This window comes from Dromaius novaehollandiae, chromosome 2 (assembly GCF_036370855.1).
Source record: "Dromaius novaehollandiae isolate bDroNov1 chromosome 2, bDroNov1.hap1, whole genome shotgun sequence".
In the NCBI taxonomy this organism is placed as follows: Eukaryota; Metazoa; Chordata; class Aves; order Casuariiformes; family Dromaiidae; genus Dromaius; species Dromaius novaehollandiae.
This window is the reverse complement of record NC_088099.1, coordinates 19049286-19071122: the sequence shown is the minus strand read 5'-3', so window position 1 is coordinate 19071122 and position 21837 is coordinate 19049286. Positions and strand designations below refer to the sequence as shown.

The 21837-nt window shown below is 40.1% G+C and overlaps 1 protein-coding gene across 1 annotated transcript in view; it reads left to right on the top strand.

Annotated features, from left to right (window-relative positions):
* Nucleotides 1-21837, top strand: part of APBB1IP (amyloid beta precursor protein binding family B member 1 interacting protein) — a 64824-nt gene that overhangs the window by 12728 nt on the left and 30259 nt on the right. The window contains exons 2-7 of the mRNA XM_064505891.1: nucleotides 1291-1362; nucleotides 4661-4748; nucleotides 6580-6872; nucleotides 12468-12545; nucleotides 14536-14695; nucleotides 18843-18964. Of these exons, the coding sequence (XP_064361961.1) occupies nucleotides 1291-1362; nucleotides 4661-4748; nucleotides 6580-6872; nucleotides 12468-12545; nucleotides 14536-14695; nucleotides 18843-18964 (813 nt within the window). The remainder of the gene's footprint in view (nucleotides 1-1290; nucleotides 1363-4660; nucleotides 4749-6579; nucleotides 6873-12467; nucleotides 12546-14535; nucleotides 14696-18842; nucleotides 18965-21837) is intronic.

Here is a 21837-nt window from a genome sequence, read left to right as displayed (position 1 = left end):
TTTTCAGGGAACTCTAGTCAAGTTAGGAATGTCACTGGAGTGGTTTTTTTGGTGTTAGCAAACTGCAGTGGGATCTTCTGAAAATCCTAGCTTCAAGCAAGCTTAGCGCAGTTCTGGGATTTAAACAATGATAGCAAATAATTCTCAAACAACAGATACATGCTTTAGTGGTTTAGTGGCATTTATCATGTAACTGTGGGGTTGTTAGGTGACACAAGATACTCTGTAAAAGGAAAAGCATAAAGATTGAAGAACAGGATACTTGCTGGCCTTCTCTTCTTGCCAGGCTTTGTAATCATTAGAGTTGTCCCTGTCCTCAGTTGACTGCATTTTGGCATCATGTTGGTCCTGAGCCTGTAAGGTACATGTGAACCCAGGGAACCTGCAGGACTACTTATGTGTTTAAAGTGTGACCCGTGTTTGAACTTTCTGTGTGATCAGTACCAGAGTTTTCTCAATCCCTTGCAGACTTGTGCTTCTGAGGAAAATGGTATTTGTAGCTCTCATCGGTGGCACTGTTTCACATTGGGCACCTTTTTACACTACTTCTCTCCCTGGAAAGGAACAAATTCATGAGAAGGCGGAAGCGGGGTATTGGAGAAGCCGTGTCTCTGCACTGGCGTCGTCTGGTGCAGTCCTTGCGCTCCTGCGACAGGAGCCCCCAGTGCGCCTCCCGCAGCCGGAGCAGCTTTTCCTTGTCTCGATGCTCTCCCCCTGATGCCCTGAGCTTAGGCAAGGCGAAAGTGTTGGAGCCTGCTAGTATTTGACAGAATTTAGGGAGAAATACTGAGACAAAAAGCTAGTCGTATACCTAATCGTAACCAGTTGCTGCACTAGATAACACCTAATAAACCCTCGTTGTTTCAGTCGTTTAAGCCAAAGAAAGCAAGCTTTCAGGACAGAACATCCACGAGTTTCTCAACCTCAAATGTCGTTTCCCTTTCCATTTCTTACTCACCAGATATTTCTGATGTTTAAGGTACATCCATCATTTATTAGCTAATGACTTCCTATGAAATGTAAAGAATGAAAAGACTGAAGTTGTTGAAACTCATAATGAGTGTAGAGCCCAAGCATGTGTTTAAGCATATACATGGTTGAGATTTGGATCTGTTATTCGTTATTTCTAAACTACACAAGAAGGTGTCTTCTCAAATTATTGCGAGTCAGGAGCAGTTGTTTTAAAATTAGCTGGGAAAGCCTTGTAAAAGAACATGGTATAGGCTCTGCTTTTGACCATTGCTAGCTTTGAAGTGAACTTGTGATGATTCTTGGATTTTTCTCTTTTAGATGGAGCAAACATGTGATGATATAGATGAAATGTTCAGCAATTTACTTGGGGAAATGGACATGCTGACCCAGGTAAATACTTCTTTTTTTTTTTCAACAGATTAGATATTAGTTATTACATATTAGAGAAAAGAGACAGCCTTTCTGCAGTTTTCATGTTCTTTCACTCTGAATAAATACAGATAAATTATTTTGAAAACCATACAACTAAATTTCTCTACTTGGCATTTAAAACGAGGGGCCTGAAGAACAAGGTGATATCAGTGCAGGTTAGATTATGAAAGAGAGCCAACTGCTTGTGAAAGATACTTTCTCCAAAAAAACAAATGAGCAACTTAAATTCCTTTTAGACTCAGCCTCAAGAAGTTGAAAGATTCAATCAGACAGGAAGAGTCTGAGTCTGAATTTTCACATAGGAATATTTTGCATGCATGGGTAAACGAGATGTAGCCTATGTGTGAAATGTAAACTTTGGACATGAAAACAACATTTTTAATTATATGAATATAGGCATCTAACAAAAAGAGTCATCTTTAGATATGCCAAAATAAAAAGTTACAGCCAGGGAGGCATTCCAGAATTTATAGCAACATTATTGCCGGTGCAGAATACACTCTTGAAAGGAAACACTAAAACAGCATGAGCCCATTTCTCAACCTACAGTCCTGGAATATTTCCTGCAAAACCTGATAAAGGAGAATGTGTAGTTCTAAACTACAAACTCAATAAATTTGTGGTATTTTAACATATGCCTGTTTGAAACACTTAAGCTGTCATTTTGGATTCTGTGCGAGTTTGTTTGCTTACGGCCTCTGTTTTGGGGAGTCTTTCCTCTCGGTGAATCCCTATGCTTGCCAAATTAAATACCAATAATTCTGAGCCACAAAATAGGAATTTTGCTCAAACCATGTGAAAGTCAAGATACCGTATGACAGTCTTAGCTACCAAACCATACTACTTTGCCCCCAGTAGCCTTCTGACTTCTAAATGGTTTTTTATAACCATGTGTATATAGTTACACGTATACGTGTATATATGTGTATATGTGTGTGTACATATATAAAGGGGGGTTCTTTTCGGATAATTTAATTTCATTATTATGCCTTGAAAATTAACAAAAGAATGCTTGTGTTAAGTTTTACCTCCTCGGGTTGGACAGAGCACCGTTGTGAGTGCAGGGCGTGGGAGGAGGCTGAGACCGCAAGTGGCCCGTGCGCCCGGCGGTGCAGAGCAGGCTGGGTGGGATGGGCAGGGTTCCCAGGGCCGACGCTAATCCCCCTGCTCTCTGCAGTGCTCGCCGGGGAGAAGGAGACAGCGCATATAGGACAGCCTGAAAACTCTTTCTGTCAACAGGCTGCGTCTTTTAATTTCTTGAGACTTAATTTCCTAAACCGGTCTGTAGATAGTTTTTCACACTTTCTTCCCCACTCCGTTTATCTGTCCCTAAACTGAGTGTTAATGATAGAAACACACAGAAATGCCTTTTCATTGCATTAAAAGGCAGAAAACTAAATGCAGAACAGGAAACAGGATTTTCTGCTATTTTTATGTCCTTCGTTTTTAACTTTTTTTTAGTATTTCAATTGTTTTCTGTTCAATTTCTCTTTGCTTGTACTTTCTCTGCTTTCATTTTTCTTTCTGTGCTTTCCTGGCCATTATAAGATGTTATGATTTTTTTTTTTTACATTAGTAGTGAAACTATATCCTTTATACTCTTACGGTCTATCTCATCAATACACTTTGTACCCTCCCTTCTTGCACCTTTTTTTATTCAGGCACTGTAAAACTCTCTCATTGGCTTCCTTTCTCCCTCACCTGTATTTATACCATGTCTATTTTTATGAGTAGCTATTAACAGAGAAACAGTGTTGAAAGTTGTCACTGCTTTGGTTTCCAGCCCTGTACAACTTCAGGAGAAACCAACATGTCCTGGGTGGGAAATATGTGAAAAGAGCTGCCAACAAAAACATTTGCATTAATATTCAGGGAAAATGTCTGTCAGTTGCAGGCAACGCTAAGAAATGTAAATGCCCCGGAACAAATTGAGTATGAACAAAATGTCATACTGTTGCAGCTGAAGGCAAACACCTCACAGGGATGTATAAACAAAGGTGAAGCTTGTAAGGTGTATGAAGTAACCCTTCCATTCTGCTCCGAGTTGGTAAGCCCTTGACAGGGAAGTGGAGCCTGGTGACAGCACTGCATTTTGAGAAGAAAGAGTGTCAACTGGAGAAAATCCAGAGGAAAGCAGTGGCGGTGATGAGAAGGAGAGGAAACATGACTTATGAGAAAAGGTTGAGCAGGGTTGTTTAGTCTAGAGAAGACGAGACTGATCACAATCTTAAAATACATAAAAGGCTGCTTCAGAGCAAAAAGAAAGTACTTGGTTCCCCATGTCCACAGAGGGTGGGATGACAGGGAATGGCCTTCAGCTGCAGCGAAGGAAGTTTCGATTAAACATCAGGAGAGAGGTTTAATGGCAAGGATAGAGATCTGGGCAGGGAAGCAGTTGACTTTTTTTTTTTTTTTTCTTTTCTTTAGAAGAGATTAGCGATACATTTGTCAGGTATGACCCGGGTATAGCTGACCTGCTGACCTGACAGGGGGATGTTCTGTATAACTCCTTGAAATGCCTTCCAGTCTTGTTTCTGCAGTTCTATAGTGTTCTGTTATTAGAGCTATCACCTTCCTCGCTAGGGAATAGAAGGAGAATTTATCTTTCTTTATCTTCACTCTATACACTTTTCTGAAATTTATGAACCAGAGGTTCCCTGCTTGCTTCCTAAACAACAAGCTACAAGCCAGGAATTCTCTATTTAACTCTGCAGATTTGTGATTTACATTGCAAACAACAGCATGTTTTTTTCAAACAACAGGAGAAGATAACAGCTAGGTTATATTTACATGAGTAAATAAAGCACTCTGGACCAAGTGGCACTGCATAGCTCATGTGTACACATCCACAGCTAAACTCTTTTAAGACCCCCTTTCCAAAAAAACCTCACCAAAAACCCATAACCAGTTTGGCTTTATCCACTGTCTCTGTTGGAAACAGCCACAACCTCTGCTGTGCCTGAACCATGCCCAGGTGTTGCCTGGCAGAGTTGCAGCTGGCAGGGGCCAGCATTTTACTGGAAAGCACGAGAACCACTAAATGGTTGGCACGGTTGTGAGAGAGTGCTTGAACCCTTATCCCAGCTCTATTTGGTTTACCAGTCTAGCGTAACCTCAGAAACTGGTGTATGGTGTTCTGTTCCTTGAAGAAGAATTAACTTCATTAGACTTGTTCAGAGTAAGTGGTTGACAGGTATTCATGTCTGTAATAGAAATAATGTCATCAGACACCTTTCTTTCTCTTTTACCTCAACAGAGTTTAGGAGTGGAGACTTTACCATCTCCATCCCCCAAAGTGGCCGACAAGGAGTTTAGCTTTACAGTTGGTTTTAAAGATTTAAATGGTAAGTAGCCAAATGGACTCTTCTGTACTTTTTGTACTTATTAAAAATACCTCACAGCAACAAATGAGAAGCAAAACAGCCCTGATTTTTAAAAAATTGCTGTTTTTCTGGGGGACAGGCACATTTTTGTGTCTCAGTTCTCATTCAATTCATGGGTCTCAACTTCAAAAGTGCCTGATTTTCTTTAAAGGGACGTTACCAAGTTCTCTGTGAAAGTCAGACCTGTTAGCATGTCTCAGGATAGAGAAAACCAAAACTGAGAAGCCTCCAAAATTATTTTCTAAAATGCAACCAATTGTCTGTAAACATTTAACATAATAGAAAATTGACTTCAGCGTGAGGTCAGAGCTGCATGACTGTTTTTTCCAATGGAAGTAGTGGCTTTAACTGCTTCCATTTTACATTGCTCATTTTCATCCTGCTTTGCACTGTCACTTTTGCACATACAGCTGTTTGTTGAGGCTGTGAGATGAACAACCTCAGCAAACTGATCTGTTTAAAAAAAAAAAGCCACCTTTTTGTGCTTTTTTTCCCTCCTTTTGCTTGGGAGCGGGTTGTTTGCATTTCTCTGAATTGGTTTTAGCCTGTGTCTGTCCCAGAATCAGTTCACCATTCAGCTGCCTAACGCTTCTACCAGCAAAGTGGAAGGAGGTATGCAAAAAGAGAGGGCCGTAAGCCAGCTCTCCCACTGAAAAGAGAAGCTCATGAAAATACACTGTTCAGAAACAGGTAAACAGAGGAAAATAAGACAGTCCAGTGAGATATTCACTTAGCCTGAGGAATGATCTATCCTTTTTTGGGCTATTTCAGCATTTTTGAATATCCAGTTCAGGAAAGGGCTCTCCATCTCTTTCCTAAATCCCACTTAGAGGTTCCCCAATTTGTGATTCTTTTCTTGAATTAGACTCTTCGAAGAGATTAAAACCACTGAATCCACTGATTCTTGTAGCTGAATCCACTGATTCTTGTAGGACAACATAGCTACTCTAGAAGAGAATGGTTCTTTAAGATGTCATTCCACAGCATATTTTATACTATGGCCTAGTTTAAACAACCGGTAAAGAAGTTACATATTCATTTTCAAAATAAGTGTATCATTTTGTCTTATACTGTGACAGAGTAAAAGACACAAAGTAAATATTGGAATATTTAGGTGTGTTTGATAAGATGCTTTTGAAAAAGAGACTGCCTGGTTTGTTTTTTTACTTAATGACACCTCAAAACCCTGCATTTCACATGAGGTATGTCACAGATATTGACCGCACAATTGTACTATTGATGCCGTGCAATTTCTTAAGTCTTAGCACTCTCAGATTCTGATTTTGCCTCATGTTGATTTTAGAGTTTTAAAATGGTACTAATATATGAAGAAATTCTTGATCTAGGGCTCAGTTATGCAGATTGCTGTGTACTATACCAAAACTTGCTGGGTTACATACTTAACTTTAGCTGTATAAGCAGTCTAACGGGAGCTAATTGAACTGCTTGTATCCATATCACTAAGCATATGCTTAGGAACTTGGCTGGATCAGGGCCAGGTTTTGAAACATATTACAGGCCTCAGACCATATCACTGAAGGTGAAGCTTGCTGTCTTGTCTAATTCATTGAATTCCTTGTGTTCCTTGTATTCTAAATTTGAGTATGACCAAATTAATGGCTATTTGCAAAACATGTCTGTTTTCTTGAACGCATTTAAAAATTTGTTTTCTTTCCCATAACCCTTCATATCTTAAAGCAATCACATCTCCTACAGTTTAATCTTCACTGAACTGGAAACATACTGTTTTGCATTGCATTCACTCCAATATGTTTGGTGGTTTTCTTTACAGAATCCCTAAGTACCCTAGAGGATAAAGACCTAGATGCTTTAATGGCTGATCTTGTAGCAGACATAAATGAAGTTGAACAGAGAACTTTACAAGCCCAGAAAACTACTACTGGCAATCAGCAAAGTACAGTCACTCAGCCTTCAACAGGCTTGGATACTGATACTCCTTCTATATCAAGCACCTATGTTACCATTACGGGACGGTTTGGGAATGACTTGCCACCTCCACCTCCAGACCCTAATTTAGACCTTCCACCACCACCACTACCTCCTCCTCCTGAGCCACTCACTCAGGTAAGCCTTGGATGAAACATTGTTCTAAGCATTCAATAGTTCCTATAATTTCATAAGTGTTATTTGGCTTAGGAAGAGCAGTGGACATCCTTGTGTGAACATCTTGGGGGAGTTCGGCAGTGATGAAACAGTCATGAATTGCTGAGTGAGAGTCGTCTATTATTGTGGGCTCAGCAATAAGAGTTATTGCTCATTCCTTTCTAATTGACATGTTGGTAGCACAAGATGGAAATAAATCCTTGCAAAATATTTACGATGATGGAAAACTTTTAATAATCATTGATCAATTAATACTTTCTCACAGAGAGCTTGGCTTCGGCATCAGTGCAAAGCACGGCCAAAGATCCCACTGTTCTGTGTAGACATCACTTGCTCCATTGCCATCTATTGCTAATGTATTGCTATTGGTGAGCAGGTTCAAGAACTATTTACCACCTTTACCTCTGGCCTAACTGATTTCTTGCAATAGGAAAAGCTGTTCAGTTGTGCAAAAATTAGCATTTGCTAGTATGCTGGGTGCAAGGCTGAGCACATGTACCTCTCTTCTAATCCCAACACTGAAGTCACTCTGCTCTTCTTGGTCTTGTCATTGAAGGAAGGTAATGAAGACCATCTGCAATATGGGACACTTTATTTAGGAGATGCCAAAATTATCAGTAGGTACTGTTTATAAACAATTGGCTTACCTGTACGCTAAAATTTATCAGAGTTGTCACAAACTCTTCCACATTTTTCCCTTTTGCAAATCTGTTTTAACTACTGAAATCAAGCATGATATTGCTAGTAGAAGCATCTAAGGTTCATTTCTTCAGCATGAGGTTGTGGAGAGGAAGATAACGTAAGAATTCTGCCCTGTCACAGTCCTGTGGGGAGAATGTGTGCACTAGAAGAATGATGCAGCACAAAAAGCATGAATTCAAAGTGAAAAATCTAGAAGCGTCTCTCTCAGATGTTTTTTCTTATACAGAGTAACTGCGATGGAGAGGAGTCATTTACATTTAGGGAATGGAAAGATTAGAAGGTTAAAAAGTGCTCTATCAGCCCATCTTGAACTGTACTGGTCAGTTCTGCTTAAAATCCTGAGCAATTCATTGCAATTTAAAAGTCCACATAAACTGAATATGAATAACCTCAACATCATTGCTACCTCTGTGTTTAGCATCATACAGTAAACATTTAGCAAAAAGAACAGAAATTCAGTAGAAACAGGACCTTTCTGATCATACTAAAAGGCAACTCACTAGATAAAGCTTCATTTGGGGTGTGAAAGCTTTCAGTGCTCTGTTTGAAGAGAGAAAGTTGTAAACATGAGGGAGGAACTTTGTCTTTTTTCTGTATCTCAAAAATAACAGTTGGGTTCCTATCTTAAAGACATATCAATATTTGTAAAAGCAGCAACTAGACCACTTCAGAAACGAAAGTCTTTTATTTAACTGGTATAACTGATACAGAAGAGGTGCTGTCAAGAAAAGTTCTGTTCCATGCCCTGCAAGTGTGTTCCCGTATTGATTTGGGAGGGAGACCTTTAAGGAAATAACAAGCTTCTAAATAGTATGGTTTGGAAGCTGAGGAAGTGTGGGCTGGAAGAGTAGCCTGTTAGATGGGCTGCAGATTCACCAAACTGCCAGCCTCCAGGGATGGTGATCAATGGCTCAGCGTCTGGCTGGTGGTTGGTAGCGAGTGGGATTGATACTGGGGCTCATATTTAACATTTTTATCAGTGATCTGGATGATGACAGAAGGATCATCTGCAAATGTCCTGAGAATGCTTTTTAAGGGACTGGCTGACATGATGAATGGCAGAGTTTCAGTGCAGAGACATCTTGAAACAGAGAAGGACTGGGCCAGCAAAATCCTCAGAAACTCAGCAAGGTACAGAGTCCTGCACCCAGAGTAGAAAAAACCCGTGAATTTGTACAGTCCAGGAGGCGACTGGCTGAGTAGCAGCCCTGCTGAAATGGAGCTGGGGTTCTGGTGGATGCCACATTGAGTGTGAGCCAACAGTGCAAGGTTATGTGGGCAGGGGAAACTGGGCTGTGTTAGGAGGAGCATGGCCAACAGATTGAGGGAAGCAATTATTCCTCTCTGCTTGGCACTGGTGAGGCCATACCTGGAATACTGCATCCAGTTTTGGCAGTGGAGATACTGGAGAGTGTCCAGCAGAGAGCCAAGGACAGGGGCCTGGAGCACATAGCCAGTGTAGAAAGGCTGAGGAAGCGGAGCTTGTTTGTTCTGACAGAGGAGGCTAAGGGGTGATCTAATGACAACCTAGAAACACTTAGGAGTAACCATGGAGCTGATGGAACCAAACTTTTCTTGGTAGTGGTAGATGACAGAACAAGGGGCAACAGCTACGTGTTGTTGTTCTGTAGCTTCAGATGGGACACTAGGAAGACCTTTTTCACTTTGATGGGTGGTGCAGCACTGGAACAGATCAGCCAGGGAGGTCACATATTCTCTGTTTTTGGAGGTTTTCCAGGCTTGTCCAGGCAAAGCCATGACTGATCTGATCTGGTGTTGGTGGTACTCCTGCTTTGGGCAGGGAGTTGAACTACAGACCTCCAGAGGTCCCTTCCAACCAACACATCTATGATTCTGTGAGCTAAAGCCCACTGCAATCAACAGTGCTGAACAGTCCTTTTCATTGAGTCTTGTACTCTGCTTTTATAGTTTCAGGCCTCAGGTAGCTCTCCAGTGGCTAGTATTCTATTAACTGGAATCCTGCAGTACCTGAGGGTCAAACAAGATTTCTGAGCAAAGAGAGGATATACTTACTAAACAGCTGGAAGCCTATATGGAATGATGTATCTGGAAATCACCTCTGCCTCCCTCAGTTAAAGTGTTCCTGAGAGACTGTGTGCTGAGTTAAATCTCTAGTAGTGTCTTCTGGTCTCTTCCTAGAAACCAGCACCATAGGAAATGGATACAGGGAGAGGGCAGTGAAGGATGAGAAGAGGAGGCAGGGACATTCCCAAGGAACCTGTCTGCAGAAGTTGATTTCCTCAATAAGTTCTGCTTTCTCCCACAGCCCTCACTTCATTCTCTGATACTGGTGATACTCAAATATTGATGGCCTCCCCATTGTATGGCATACACAAAGTTGCCTATACAGTTATTATGTAAGTTGTAGTATTGAATAACAGATAATAATCATTTAAAATGAAATACAGAAAGAACTGATTTCAAATTAATATTTACTCTCTTGGTTAGTGAGTATTTGCTTTGACATGACACTCCTGCTCAGAAGAATGAAGTGCAGCTGTAAATGGAATATTTTTTGTTTTGTCAAAATCCACATTCCTGTTAGCCAGGTTTCTTGATAGGTAATTTTTGAGCAAATCATGGCTGACATTTTGTTTAACACTTGTGGCTGTCTGTAGTCAAATAAACATAGTGTTAATTATTCCATTTACACCTGTAATACCAAGACTCTATTCCTTAACCTTTACATGCTCCAAAATTAAAAATAAGCAGCATTTCTTTTAAAGAAGTTGTCTCATAAGTTTCCATCAACTCTGACATTTCTTTTAAAAACTGTCCTTAAGCTAAATATGTCCTGTACTTTTTCTGTGGCATTATCTAGATGAGAGTTGTGTATGACTATTTGAAGATCCAGAAAACGTGGTGATGAAGTTGCAGTGCAAAAACAAATGTTTTGGCCTGTCAAAAGCATTTGTTTAACAGTGCTAATATTTTTCACTTGATGGTTTATTTACTTTGTACTAGTTTCTTTTTCTATATTGAGAAAGGCAAAGGTTATTAAAGTGCTCAGGTGAGAAATCTTTTGCATGGATTTGTACAATGTGTGAACTCTGTTCAACACAGGTCATATGCAGGCGAAATCTGACTTCCACCTGCCCAGGCTTTTCAGCTGTGGAAGCCTCTCAGGCTGTTCAACCACAGATGCTATTTTTGGGTCCTCAGAGTTAATCATCTGTGAGCTGTGGTGCTACTGCAATGCAAATTTCATTACCTTGTGGAGAAAAAAAAAACATTTGTGAACCGATTGTCTGACATTTGTAGTGGAGCATCTGACAATAGCAATCACACTTGAAGCCATCTCTTTGAGGCTGCACACCTCACCTTATATTTTTGACCTCCTACAGGATGCTAGTTTCCAAGGGAAACTGTCACAAAACGGAAAGATGTTTAGTGCTGTAAGAAGGATGTCTGTCAGGAGCAGTTTAGTCATGGCTGAATCTGCCTCTGGGCAGGAGCTGAACGAAATAACCTTAACTCTTTTTTTGCTATGATTCTGTGATATATCTGTAAGGTATCTCACAGATATATCTAAGAAGTGGTGACAATGCTCAGTTAGGCCTACATGTTTCTTGCACTTGCATCCCCCATGAGCTACAGCCATCCTGGTCCTGGCCTTCTCATAGTTCCAGGGCAACTAAATGGTGACTTTAGGATAGAAAATGGAGGATGAAGGTAACACAGAAAAATCTTGTGTGAAAGCAGGACAGGAACTGCCTCCCACAGTTACTGATTGGAAGCTGGATGTGCCTGTGAGTACCACAGCACAAAATCCCACCCCTGTAAAGGGAAGGGAAGTGTGGAATTGAAAAAGATCAACAGGGACAGTAGAAATCAGTGAAGAGAGAGCCTTCATTATGAGGAGCAGGGATTTAATGCTGGAAAGAAGCAGAACCCACTAGTAGCATGAACAGTCCAGGGCAGCACCAGAAACCACAGTTACTTGCTGTCCAAAATGTACTTCTCCAACTCTGCAGGTCACCTGGGGTGACTATTGGAAGACAGATGGTGAAAAGAAACAGCCGGAATCTTTATACCAGTCACAAAGGCAACAGTAGGCACTGGCATCTGGTACACATACCTGCAACTCTCAGCAGCTGAAGATCCAGAGTACTCTTGGATCACAAACCTCATTGATATTAAGAGAGGGCCATGATACTGATGCAGCCACTTTGTAAACGAAGAGCGTGGTCATACTGTAATCAATAGGAGTCTCACAGTGGCTGCATTAATGGGAGTAGGTCTGTTACCAGAATGAAGGATCATGTCTTCACCCAGCTGAAGAGGCCGCTCCTCTCCGGACATACACGTGCAGAGCTTGCGTGTAGCAAGCAAAGGAATTCACGTCAATGAACTTATTTAACAGAAAGTCTCAAATTGAGTGGCGTTATTGAAAACCAAGTTTTCAGTGAGAGCCTAAAAGCTCTTGTTCTTTAAATCCTGTTGAGAGAGGGTGAGTTTTCTTTGAAGCAGCTGCATCCACAGTACTGTTTCATTTGGGTTAGATCTTTCCGCATCTTCTGTTACGTATCAGCTGTGACCCATATGGAAACACAGAAAAGCCCAGTTTTCAAGCATTCCTGCAGCATATGAAGAACTGATCCTGGAAGAGCTGTATGAATGGACAACAAAAGGAAGCACTGGACTTCCAAATCAAACCTTTAAGCTGGAGGGCATTAACTCCAGGAAAGCCAGGGATTCCTTGTAACAGTGAAATTTCCCATGACAAGCCCAATGTTCTGGATATAAATGACAAGAAACAACTCTTTTCAAGTAAATGTAAAACTGCTGGCCTTATTTAATAAAAAGTATAATGAACATCTTGTGTCTTTTCAGGAAGAACAGGAGGCACAGGCTAAAGCTGACAAGATTAAACTTGCATTGGAAAAACTGAAAGAAGCCAAAGTTAAAAAGGTGGGACTTAAAATAGTGAAATGCTACCGTAATAGCTTCTGACTGAGTATCTGTTGCCATTATTCTCAATAATGAAGTTCTTACTAAGGTCATTAGGCCTTTTCGTGTTTTGCCTTTAGCTTGAAACATCAAAAGATATCCTATGGAGCTGTCTTGTCATCTGAGTGTACAGAAGTCTGACTGTACAGAAGTCTCTAGGAGAACACTACCTCCGAGGGCCTTAGTTCTAAGCAGACTTGGAAGGCTCTACCTACTTTTTTCCAGGGTTTGGGCAGAGCCCACAGTACTGATATATTGCTTTAGAAGTTGTGAATGTACATAAAAATGTTGCTTGCTTGCACTGTGCTGATTCCAAAGGTGTTAAACTTCACTTCTGCAATGGATGTGGATACAGCTAACCTTAGTTAAATAAATTAGGATGTTATTGCTAAATTCTTTCATGGCAGTGCAGCAGTCTACAAAAATACTAGAGCTGGCTTTAGACCAACAAATTATGAAAATAGAAGCTTCCAGCCAGTGTCTACACTGCTGCAGTATGTTATGTAAATATGCCCTGTCATCATAAGCAAGTTTCCAAATCTCTACCCATCACTGTAATGCGTGGTGTGGGGATACCCTAGGACTCCAGCTGAACTCAACAGCAGCTGCAGATGTTCAGTAACTCTGAAAAATGGGTGCGAAGGAAAAACAGTTGTGACATTTCAGTTGTGCTCAGATAGGAGATTGGAAGTGCCCGAGATGCAGGCCTTCCAAGGAGGATTCAAAGCTTCCAATAACTTTGAGGATGTCCAGACTTGAGATGGCTCCCACAGAACACCTTTCACCAATGCATGCATAAGTACTGCTGAGGGAACATGTTGGGAAGGTTTCCCCAAGGTTATCTTTGGAATGAGCTCTCATGAACTTATGACTGTCCGTTGGTCACCTTCCCTTCCTTGAAATGTTAGCAATTATCCTTTGGGTGGAAACATTTATTTTGAAGACTTTTTGGGTTTTTTGCATACTGAATATTTGAAACCAACAAGTAGAAGTAAGACTGACTTGTCTTTGTGGCAAAGTGACACCTATAATGAAATTACTATGTCATTTTTGAATTCCAGGAAAGTTTAGAGACTAATGAAAGTTGCTCTTGTCAGTTTTACAAAAGGATAGAAACAGCCTGAATGTTTCTGAGCATTCAAAACACTATAACTGGACAAAATTCTCATTTTTTCCCCCAAAAATGTTTTCGATTATGCATGTACAACATTTCTTCTTCTCTATAATATGTGCTACAGCTGAGCTGCTTATTTTAGAGAGGAATATATACAAGGGTTGGAATCAGAGCAAGTACACTGGTTTGGTTTTATTTGCTTTTCCTTTTCAGAGGCAGTGTAGTTTTTCTCTTGGGGATCCTCACTTTCTGCTTCTACCTCAGCTTTAACAGAGGTTCTCTGTTGCAGAGAATAAGAGGATATTTAAATAGGATGACATGAAGAAGCCTTCCCAATTCACCAGTTTGGTTTCATGGTCTGTATATCGCTTCTGTAGACGATTGTTCTTCTGTTTTCAGTACAAGTGGAGGAATTTAAATACCGCAATTTTTTCCTCATTTAAAACTAAATTATGCCTTTCCACATTTCTAGTCTTCTTTAAGGATGCACTGTCCTTTTGTACTTGGTTACCCTATCAAGCATTTCCCTTAATTGCGTATCTACTAGATTGAGAGAAGAGATGAACTTCTACTTTCTCTCCATAGCAATTTCACCTTTCCTGAAGTCCTGCACAGGACAAAGTTCAATTTTCTTTTTCAAGAAAAGATCTTTATTTTGGGGTCAGCATAATGTGAAAGTTTCCAAGCTGTATTATTCCCTCAGCTCGCTGTGGGACAGAGTGCCTTTGAAACAGTGATAACCTTCTGCCTTAATCTTTCTTATCTGTGTTAGCAGATTCAGACTAGCCTTTTACTTGCTTCTGAAATTAACTGACTCTTCCGTGACTCTCTGCTCAGCTGGTTGTCAAGGTGCACATGTACGATAACAGCACAAAGTCACTGATGGTGGATGAGCGTCAGGTGACACGGGATGTTTTAGACAATCTCTTTGAGAAAACCCATTGCGACTGCAACGTGGACTGGTGTCTGTACGAAATGTACCCAGAGCTGCAAATTGGTAAGTGGCATAGTGACAGGGCCCTTTAGGAACATATAGCAGATAGATACCGTGCATCCTATTGTACGGGTAATCTTGAAAAGTTAATTACTAACAATTCTCCTGTCTTAGCGTCCATTTGTGTTTGAGGTTTTGCTGTTGAAAGACTTTATCTGAACGAAGGGGATGTGAATATTACCTGATGGCAAAGTGATGTTGGTGTTGAACATCCCGGGGGAAAGCTGCGGCTTGCCGCGGGAATGCACTCGGGCCATTCTCACCGTAGGACAGAGCCCTCCAGTCCTCAGTGCTGCTCCTGCAGAAGGCTCCCTGCTTGCCACTCTTCGCATTATTCACTTTTACACAACACAGAGGGGCCACGTGAATTTTATTGTATGTCAAAACCCTGGCAGACCCAAACACACAAGTACTCAACTCTGCCCTTTGAAGAGGGGATGCGGCGCTGAGGTGCCGTCAGCAGGCTCTTACATACTGGCCAAACAAATGTGGTAATTAAATAAGAGCATCTGAGAAGCATTTCAGTCACTTCTAATGTGTCTTGCTTGCTACAGTCATTCTCTTAAGTGCAGTTGTGAACAGGATATTGATCTTTGGCAGGGCTGCAGCTGTACTGGTGGTATCTTATAACTTGAGAAGTAACTAATGTGGCCTCCAGGTCCCTAGGAAGCAGCTGTGCAGAACTTGTACGTTCTTTGGTGCACTGTAACGAGTTTTGTTTCAAAAAGGCTTCGAGGCCTAGTTAAGAATGGAGCATTCTCTCACTGCGAGTTATTTCAGAATCTTTATATTGGCGAGGCTGGAAATACATTCACATCAAAAGGAAAAGGAAAATTGCTGCAACTTTCTTCCAGGGTAGCATTTGACCTAGAGAAATTGGAAATTATGTTTGACCCAAAGAAACCAGAAATTGTCAAACAGTCTTTTGCATTCTCAGTTTACAGACTGCCAGAGAGATGTGAAAATGCACAAAGAAAGTTGAACATCAGTATCACACTCTAAAAGAGCCCCAGGAATAATGATCCTACAACACTAAAACAAAGAAATTTAAAAATGGTTTGGAAAAAGCCTGACTACTCATGAACCAGAAGATATTCACCTGCTTGTAAGAATGGCAGAGACAGTTGCTGCCAGTGAGTTCTTTCTTACGCCATTAAGATGATACATGAAGCAATATTGCCAGATTCCTTTGTACATGCTAATCTTAACTAAGACTGGAAATGTCAGTAGTCCCTGGAAATTTCACGAATGTCACTGAATAATTTTTTAGTGTTTTCATATCTCAGAAAGTTGCTCCTTCTGGTCTGGCATGACTGAGACACACATTTCTGAGTGTTAGGATTACAGCATGCAAACAGATTGTTTTCTGAATGCCTATAACCATTGAACAAAAATTTACTTGTGTTTCTTCATAATCTGGGCAGAAATTTTGAATTCCCTGTCATACAACTAAAACTGAAGGCTATCGGGAAGGTCATGTACTACAAACATTGAGGTTAATGTTTAGACTTTTTTAAAAAAGTAAAAATTTTTAAAAAGTAAAAAAAGAAGTGCTTTTTTTAGTCTCAGCTAGTGCTGGGTACTTTGCACTATATTACTATAGTAAAGAATTACTTTCATACTGAATAAAAACTATTTTAAAAGCCAAGATAGAAGAAGCGTAGGAAAGGAAATAAATCAGGAAGAAAGAAAAAGTCCATGAACTCCTGATGCAGGTGCCTGTCATCTGGTGCAAATGAGCTGGGAATGGAGCCCTTCTGTTTGCAGAAGGAGATTGCGATTTGGATGGAATGGTGCATACTCTTTCTTCTGCTCCCAGTAGGGCAAAACACAGTTCATTTTGTTCAAAATTATGACAATGTAGCTGTTCTTTATTCCTCTTAGTATACTTGGCAGTTCTAGATAGCTCTGTTACTATCAGCATGCTTAGTAGACAGGCTTTCCTGGTCTTCCCCTTTCTACCTGCTTTCCACGCTAGAATTTAAGAGAAGAAAATTACATTCACTATAAGAAGCAAATCCAAGCAGCAAATATTCCAGGCTAGTGAACTGATATTCCAGAAGGTCCAAGCTAGTTTTATGTCAAAAGATCCGTGACAGAATATCTCATGTAGAGACATGAGATCTCATGTCTCTCATATTCTGAGAGACAATTGTTGCAAATAAAATAAACTACACTTTTAGATTAATTGCATGTTAAAAAATAGCATGAATGTTTTCAGTAGTGAGATAGTGATACAACACTGGGTGGTACATACCAACATATATTTTATTATAGAGGGTAAACTATCAACTGTAAAAAAGACTCACCCTAGTGATGGTAAAATCATACCTTTTATACAGTAAAAGCCTGGGACTCAAAGTCAAACAAAACTGGATGTGGCAGAAATTAGTCCTAACTAAAGAATATGTGATGAGAGAATACAATTTTGCCTCTCTCCCTGCTTACTCCCACATTCGCTTTTCTTTGATCCATGATTTGGCATTGACACGTAAGACAATGTGTGCGCTAGATGTATTCCATACCACCTAAAGGTTGGCAAAGTAGGATTTTCCTCCTGTAAAATCTTTCTCCATCTAAAGCGAAAGAGATTAAGGGATATTACTGAAATGAAACTTTTACCAAGCTTTTGTGTATTTCAAGTGCATTATCTGAATTTCCTAAAGTTTTTAAGGGTAGTTGTTTGCCACTCCCTCTGTCCTCAGAATCCCAAATCTTGTTTGACTTCTTAATGCTGCGCTGTGACAGAATTAAGTTAACAATTTGTATACTATGAGTGAATTTATTGCTTCAAGATTAATACAAATTAAGTCATTGTATTCTTTCTGTCCCCCAGTGTAATTACTGTAGATAAGTAGGTTTGCTCTTACAGCTTGAGAATTATTTTATAGTTATCCTGGAATATAAGATACTGTTTACCCTTCAGGTCATTGCTTGGGCTTTATGTAGTGCTTTATATTTCCAGTTTATTGCAGAAATACCAATTACTAAGTGAAAAGTATTATTGACACAAAAGTATTATCAAGACAACAAAGCTCATGTTGTTAAGAAACTAGAATGTATGTATGAACTGGCCTTGAAGTTAGCCTGTAGTTTATGAAAGTCAGTTATCTTCTCTTACACAAAGCCAATCTAGGCTGTTGAAAAATGTGGTCAGCAGAGACCACTGAAAGGGGAGTACAGCTGTTCATAGGAAACTGCCAAAATCATACTGAAACTTAGATCTGGGTGGTTTTTTTTTTTCCTCCCAGATACTGAATTTATAGAAAAATGCAGTTTGGGTCCTTCCAAAATTACTTGTGAAATCAAGTTGACATCCTTTTTCTTCCAAGGGGAATTTATGTGACTGTTAAATTACTTCATAACAGCAAAACTCCAGAGGAGAGGCCAGGAGTTCCCTAATGTCAGCATAATCTGGTGGCTTTTCTGGGTGGAGGATTTGGTTTCTGATCAGCAAAATAAAGGATAGAATTGACACTAGGTCTCCCACATTTCTGGTGAGGTTTTAACTGCTGATATGCTGAGTGGAAGAATAGATCTTCACATCAATTTATCAGTTTGTCTTCCTATTCCCTTCGTTTTGCTGTTTCTGGTTTTAAATGCGGTTGCCTGAAACAAAAGATTTTATTCTCAGTGCATAGCATTCTTCCTGCTGACAAAAAGCAATTTTTCATTTGTTTCAATAAGTCAAAAAATTAAGAAAATTGATTTTCAGAATTTTTTTCCAATTTAGTAGCCAAAGTGAAAATATATACCCCAGCCATACTGCAAATCATAGAAGCAAAAAAAAAAAAAAAAAAAAAAAAAAAAGACAGAAAACCATTGAGAGACATGGGTGTAACCATCCGCTCCTGGTGGGACACAGTTTCCAACCTTTACAGTCTCTGGGCAGCAGCACAGAAATATAGGAGGACTCCAAGAGGATGCCAGTGCTACATAAGTCATGTTCTGTAGCAGATTTGCCTTTCCACCGGACACTGTTTTCATGTGGGATTGCTCTCTTCTGCGCGGTGGAAAAGAGGGCTGGGCTCTCCAGTTCGGAATGAACCTCGGCTAATGATTTCATTCTGACATAGGAATTTCCATCTGCAGCCTTGGGAGAGGGGAGAGAGAGTTTGTGTGTCTTACATTACCTTTTTTGTCTCTCCAGAAAGGTTTTTTGAAGACCATGAAAATGTTGTTGAAGTGCTGTCAGGCTGGACTCGAGATACCGAGAATAAGATTCTATTTTTGGAAAAAAGTGGAAAATATGCTTTATTTAAAAATCCCCAGGTAAGGTAACAAGATACTTGGCTAACAGTCTGCAGTGGTGTTTAGTCCATATATTGCGTATTACACTATTGATTTGCTCTGTCAGTTTTAAATTAGAGAAAGCAAAATGTGTACTTTCAGCAAAAAAACAGAGTTCAAGGATGTAAAAATTAGATCTTTCTCTTCCTTTCTGTTAATATTTTAAAGCCGTATCTACAGTGGTAAAAAACGAGGCATGTAGTTCTCCACTGGTACAAGTATTTGCTTAAGCTCTCAGGATTGGAGTGAGATGGAACAGTTGGAAAAACCTGACTTTTGTCAATATCCTAGTTTCCACGATTTCCACTGATGAGCATAAACATTTCATTGAAGGTCTAATTTTTGCCAGTTGTACTTGAAACTACGTAAAAAGAATGCTGAGTATTAAAGAGAGAGTTTACCTGGAAGACGGGAAGAAGAATTGGATAAACAGTAAACTGTGCACATTAACTCTACAAAATGAGGATCTGCACACTGACTGCACCAAATTATGTGGTATAGATAATATATACAAATCATTTCTTTCTTGTGATGTGCGGTGAAAACCATGTTTACAGAGACTTTGGTACATACAGGTGCTGGATTCTCTGGTGCTGGATTTTTTTTGCCTTGTCAGGTGTCTATTAACTTGCTGAGCATCTGGTTTGGTCCTGAGGGCAGCAAGATAAAAATGAACAATCCTTCACTGCAGGAAAAAAATGAGTCAAATATATGATTTGGCAGCAAAGCTCACTCAGCTGCTCATTTGGGAAGTTTTTTTTTAAATTGAGCCAGTGTTTCAAATAAAACCTGCAGAGAAGGAGTTTCCTTCATTCACATAACAAGTAACCACAGAAAGGGTAAGAAAACTTACCCTGCAGTGTACATGGATTAACGTTGACTTTTTTAATATTAAACAGCAAAAGCCAGGTTTGGAAGTAAAACATGTGATGGCTCAGGATGTCATACTTCCTGGGGCACGTTACGCATACGTAGCAGCAGAGGTTAGGTGGCATGTTTGACTTGTACACCAGTAGTGTTTGCTGTGGCTCAGGGCAAGGTGAGGAAGCACCTCGCAGGGAGCAGATCTTTGGTGAAGATTCCAGATGTTTTGATTGCAGTGACCGTTAGAGATAAACGTGACCCGAAACAAAACTCACATAAGATCCTAACTCTGTCCTGCCGCTCAGGTCATACTGAGCTTGCTCTGGACAAGTTTGTAGTCCTTGAGCTTCAGCACCTCTGTGATAAGCCCTAAGATGAACAGCCGAGGGGAAACTGCATCAGCTGTGACTATCATACTGTTGAAATATTTTGGCAGTAATAAAGTCTAACCACCTGTCAGGCTCAGTGAATTCAGACATTGAGGCATACAGAATAGTACAGTCATATCAGCACTTTTTCCTTTTGGTGGAAAATAATCAGTACTGTACAGACAGAGCTCATGCTGGATTACAAAACATGGTAAAAGAGAATATATGATCTGCAGTGAGTCCCTGAAAAGGTACACCAAGTCAAAGCTGAGTTGGTGGGTGGCAGAGCATATGATTATGTAGCTAACTACTTATGGAAATTGTCATGCAACCAATGGGAAACTGCAGTCCAGTGCTCTGGTACTGTCTTCTCAGTACCTCTGGTCTCCTCCTCCTCCTAGCTCGGATTATGTCAAGGTTGCTTCATGAACTCATTCTGGGAGTACAGAAATTACAAAGTGCTTTTTTTGAGGCAGCCAGTTGTAATGCAGCAGCACCAGCGTTACTCATTGTGCTCTTATTTAGTGCTCGTTCTGTCAGAGGTTTTCTGCGGAGATGGAAGTCTCAGATTTGTAACTTGTGATTTTTTTCTAGAAGAAAGAGTCGGGCAGGTTCCAAGGGTGGTCAGGCACCCACCATTTTTTCTTAGACAAATTAGTGATTTAATTAGTGCTTTAAAAAAAATCCAATTGTAAAGGTATCCAGATGCATGGTTAAAACACAGGCCCACCATCACCACAGGTGGACCTCTGGAGGAGATCTGTGACCTGTGCTAATATTCATTATTTTTTTCTATGAACTAGACATGTACCTGATATAGATTAAACAACAATTATTTAAACATTTCATTTTCTAAAGAGGTACTGAAGTTTTGAAATACAGGAGTTATCCTCTGTGTCTGTGCTTGCAACATATTGCTCAGCTAATACTAGTGGCTGCTTACAGAAGAATGTCATTCTTCTCATGCAGGTCCTCTCTAATATTTATCTGCAGCTTTGTTTCTTAAAACAATTTTTGAAAGCACATTTGGAATGCATTTTGGAAAAAAGCCTTTGCAAAACCCTCAGGTCTCCCCTTCTTCACAAAGACAGGCACACTTTCACTCCTTGCTGTAGTGTAATTTACCTCGCAGGGAATTCACCATTCAAGACTGTTCCACGAATGGCGTCAGTGACTCATCTATAGAGACAGAAGGTCACGAGTCCATGACTAAAGAGTGAAACAAAAATACATATCAGTACATGTGTAAATAAAGAAAACCTTTATAACATAGGAAAGGTGATGCTCTGTCATGTGGTCCAAGGATGCTGTGCTGACCTTTGAAAGGAAAGGTTGTCAGGTTTTAACACCTCTTTTCAAAGAGCTCAAAGAATAATTCTCAGCTAAAAGAGACTATAATAAAATGAAAAATGTAGGAAACACTTTTGTTTCATTTAAGCAAGGTTATTTCTAAGGGACAGCTGAATCTAAACTCCTGACTCTAAATGTTAGTCATGGTTTTAAATCACTGCATATTTGATTTTTGCTTAGGTGAATTTTCATTTCCTGTGTTTCTCTATTGCTGGTAGAAGCAGATAAGAGAAATTCAAACAGTGTAAGTGGCACCACATGCATATTCTGTAC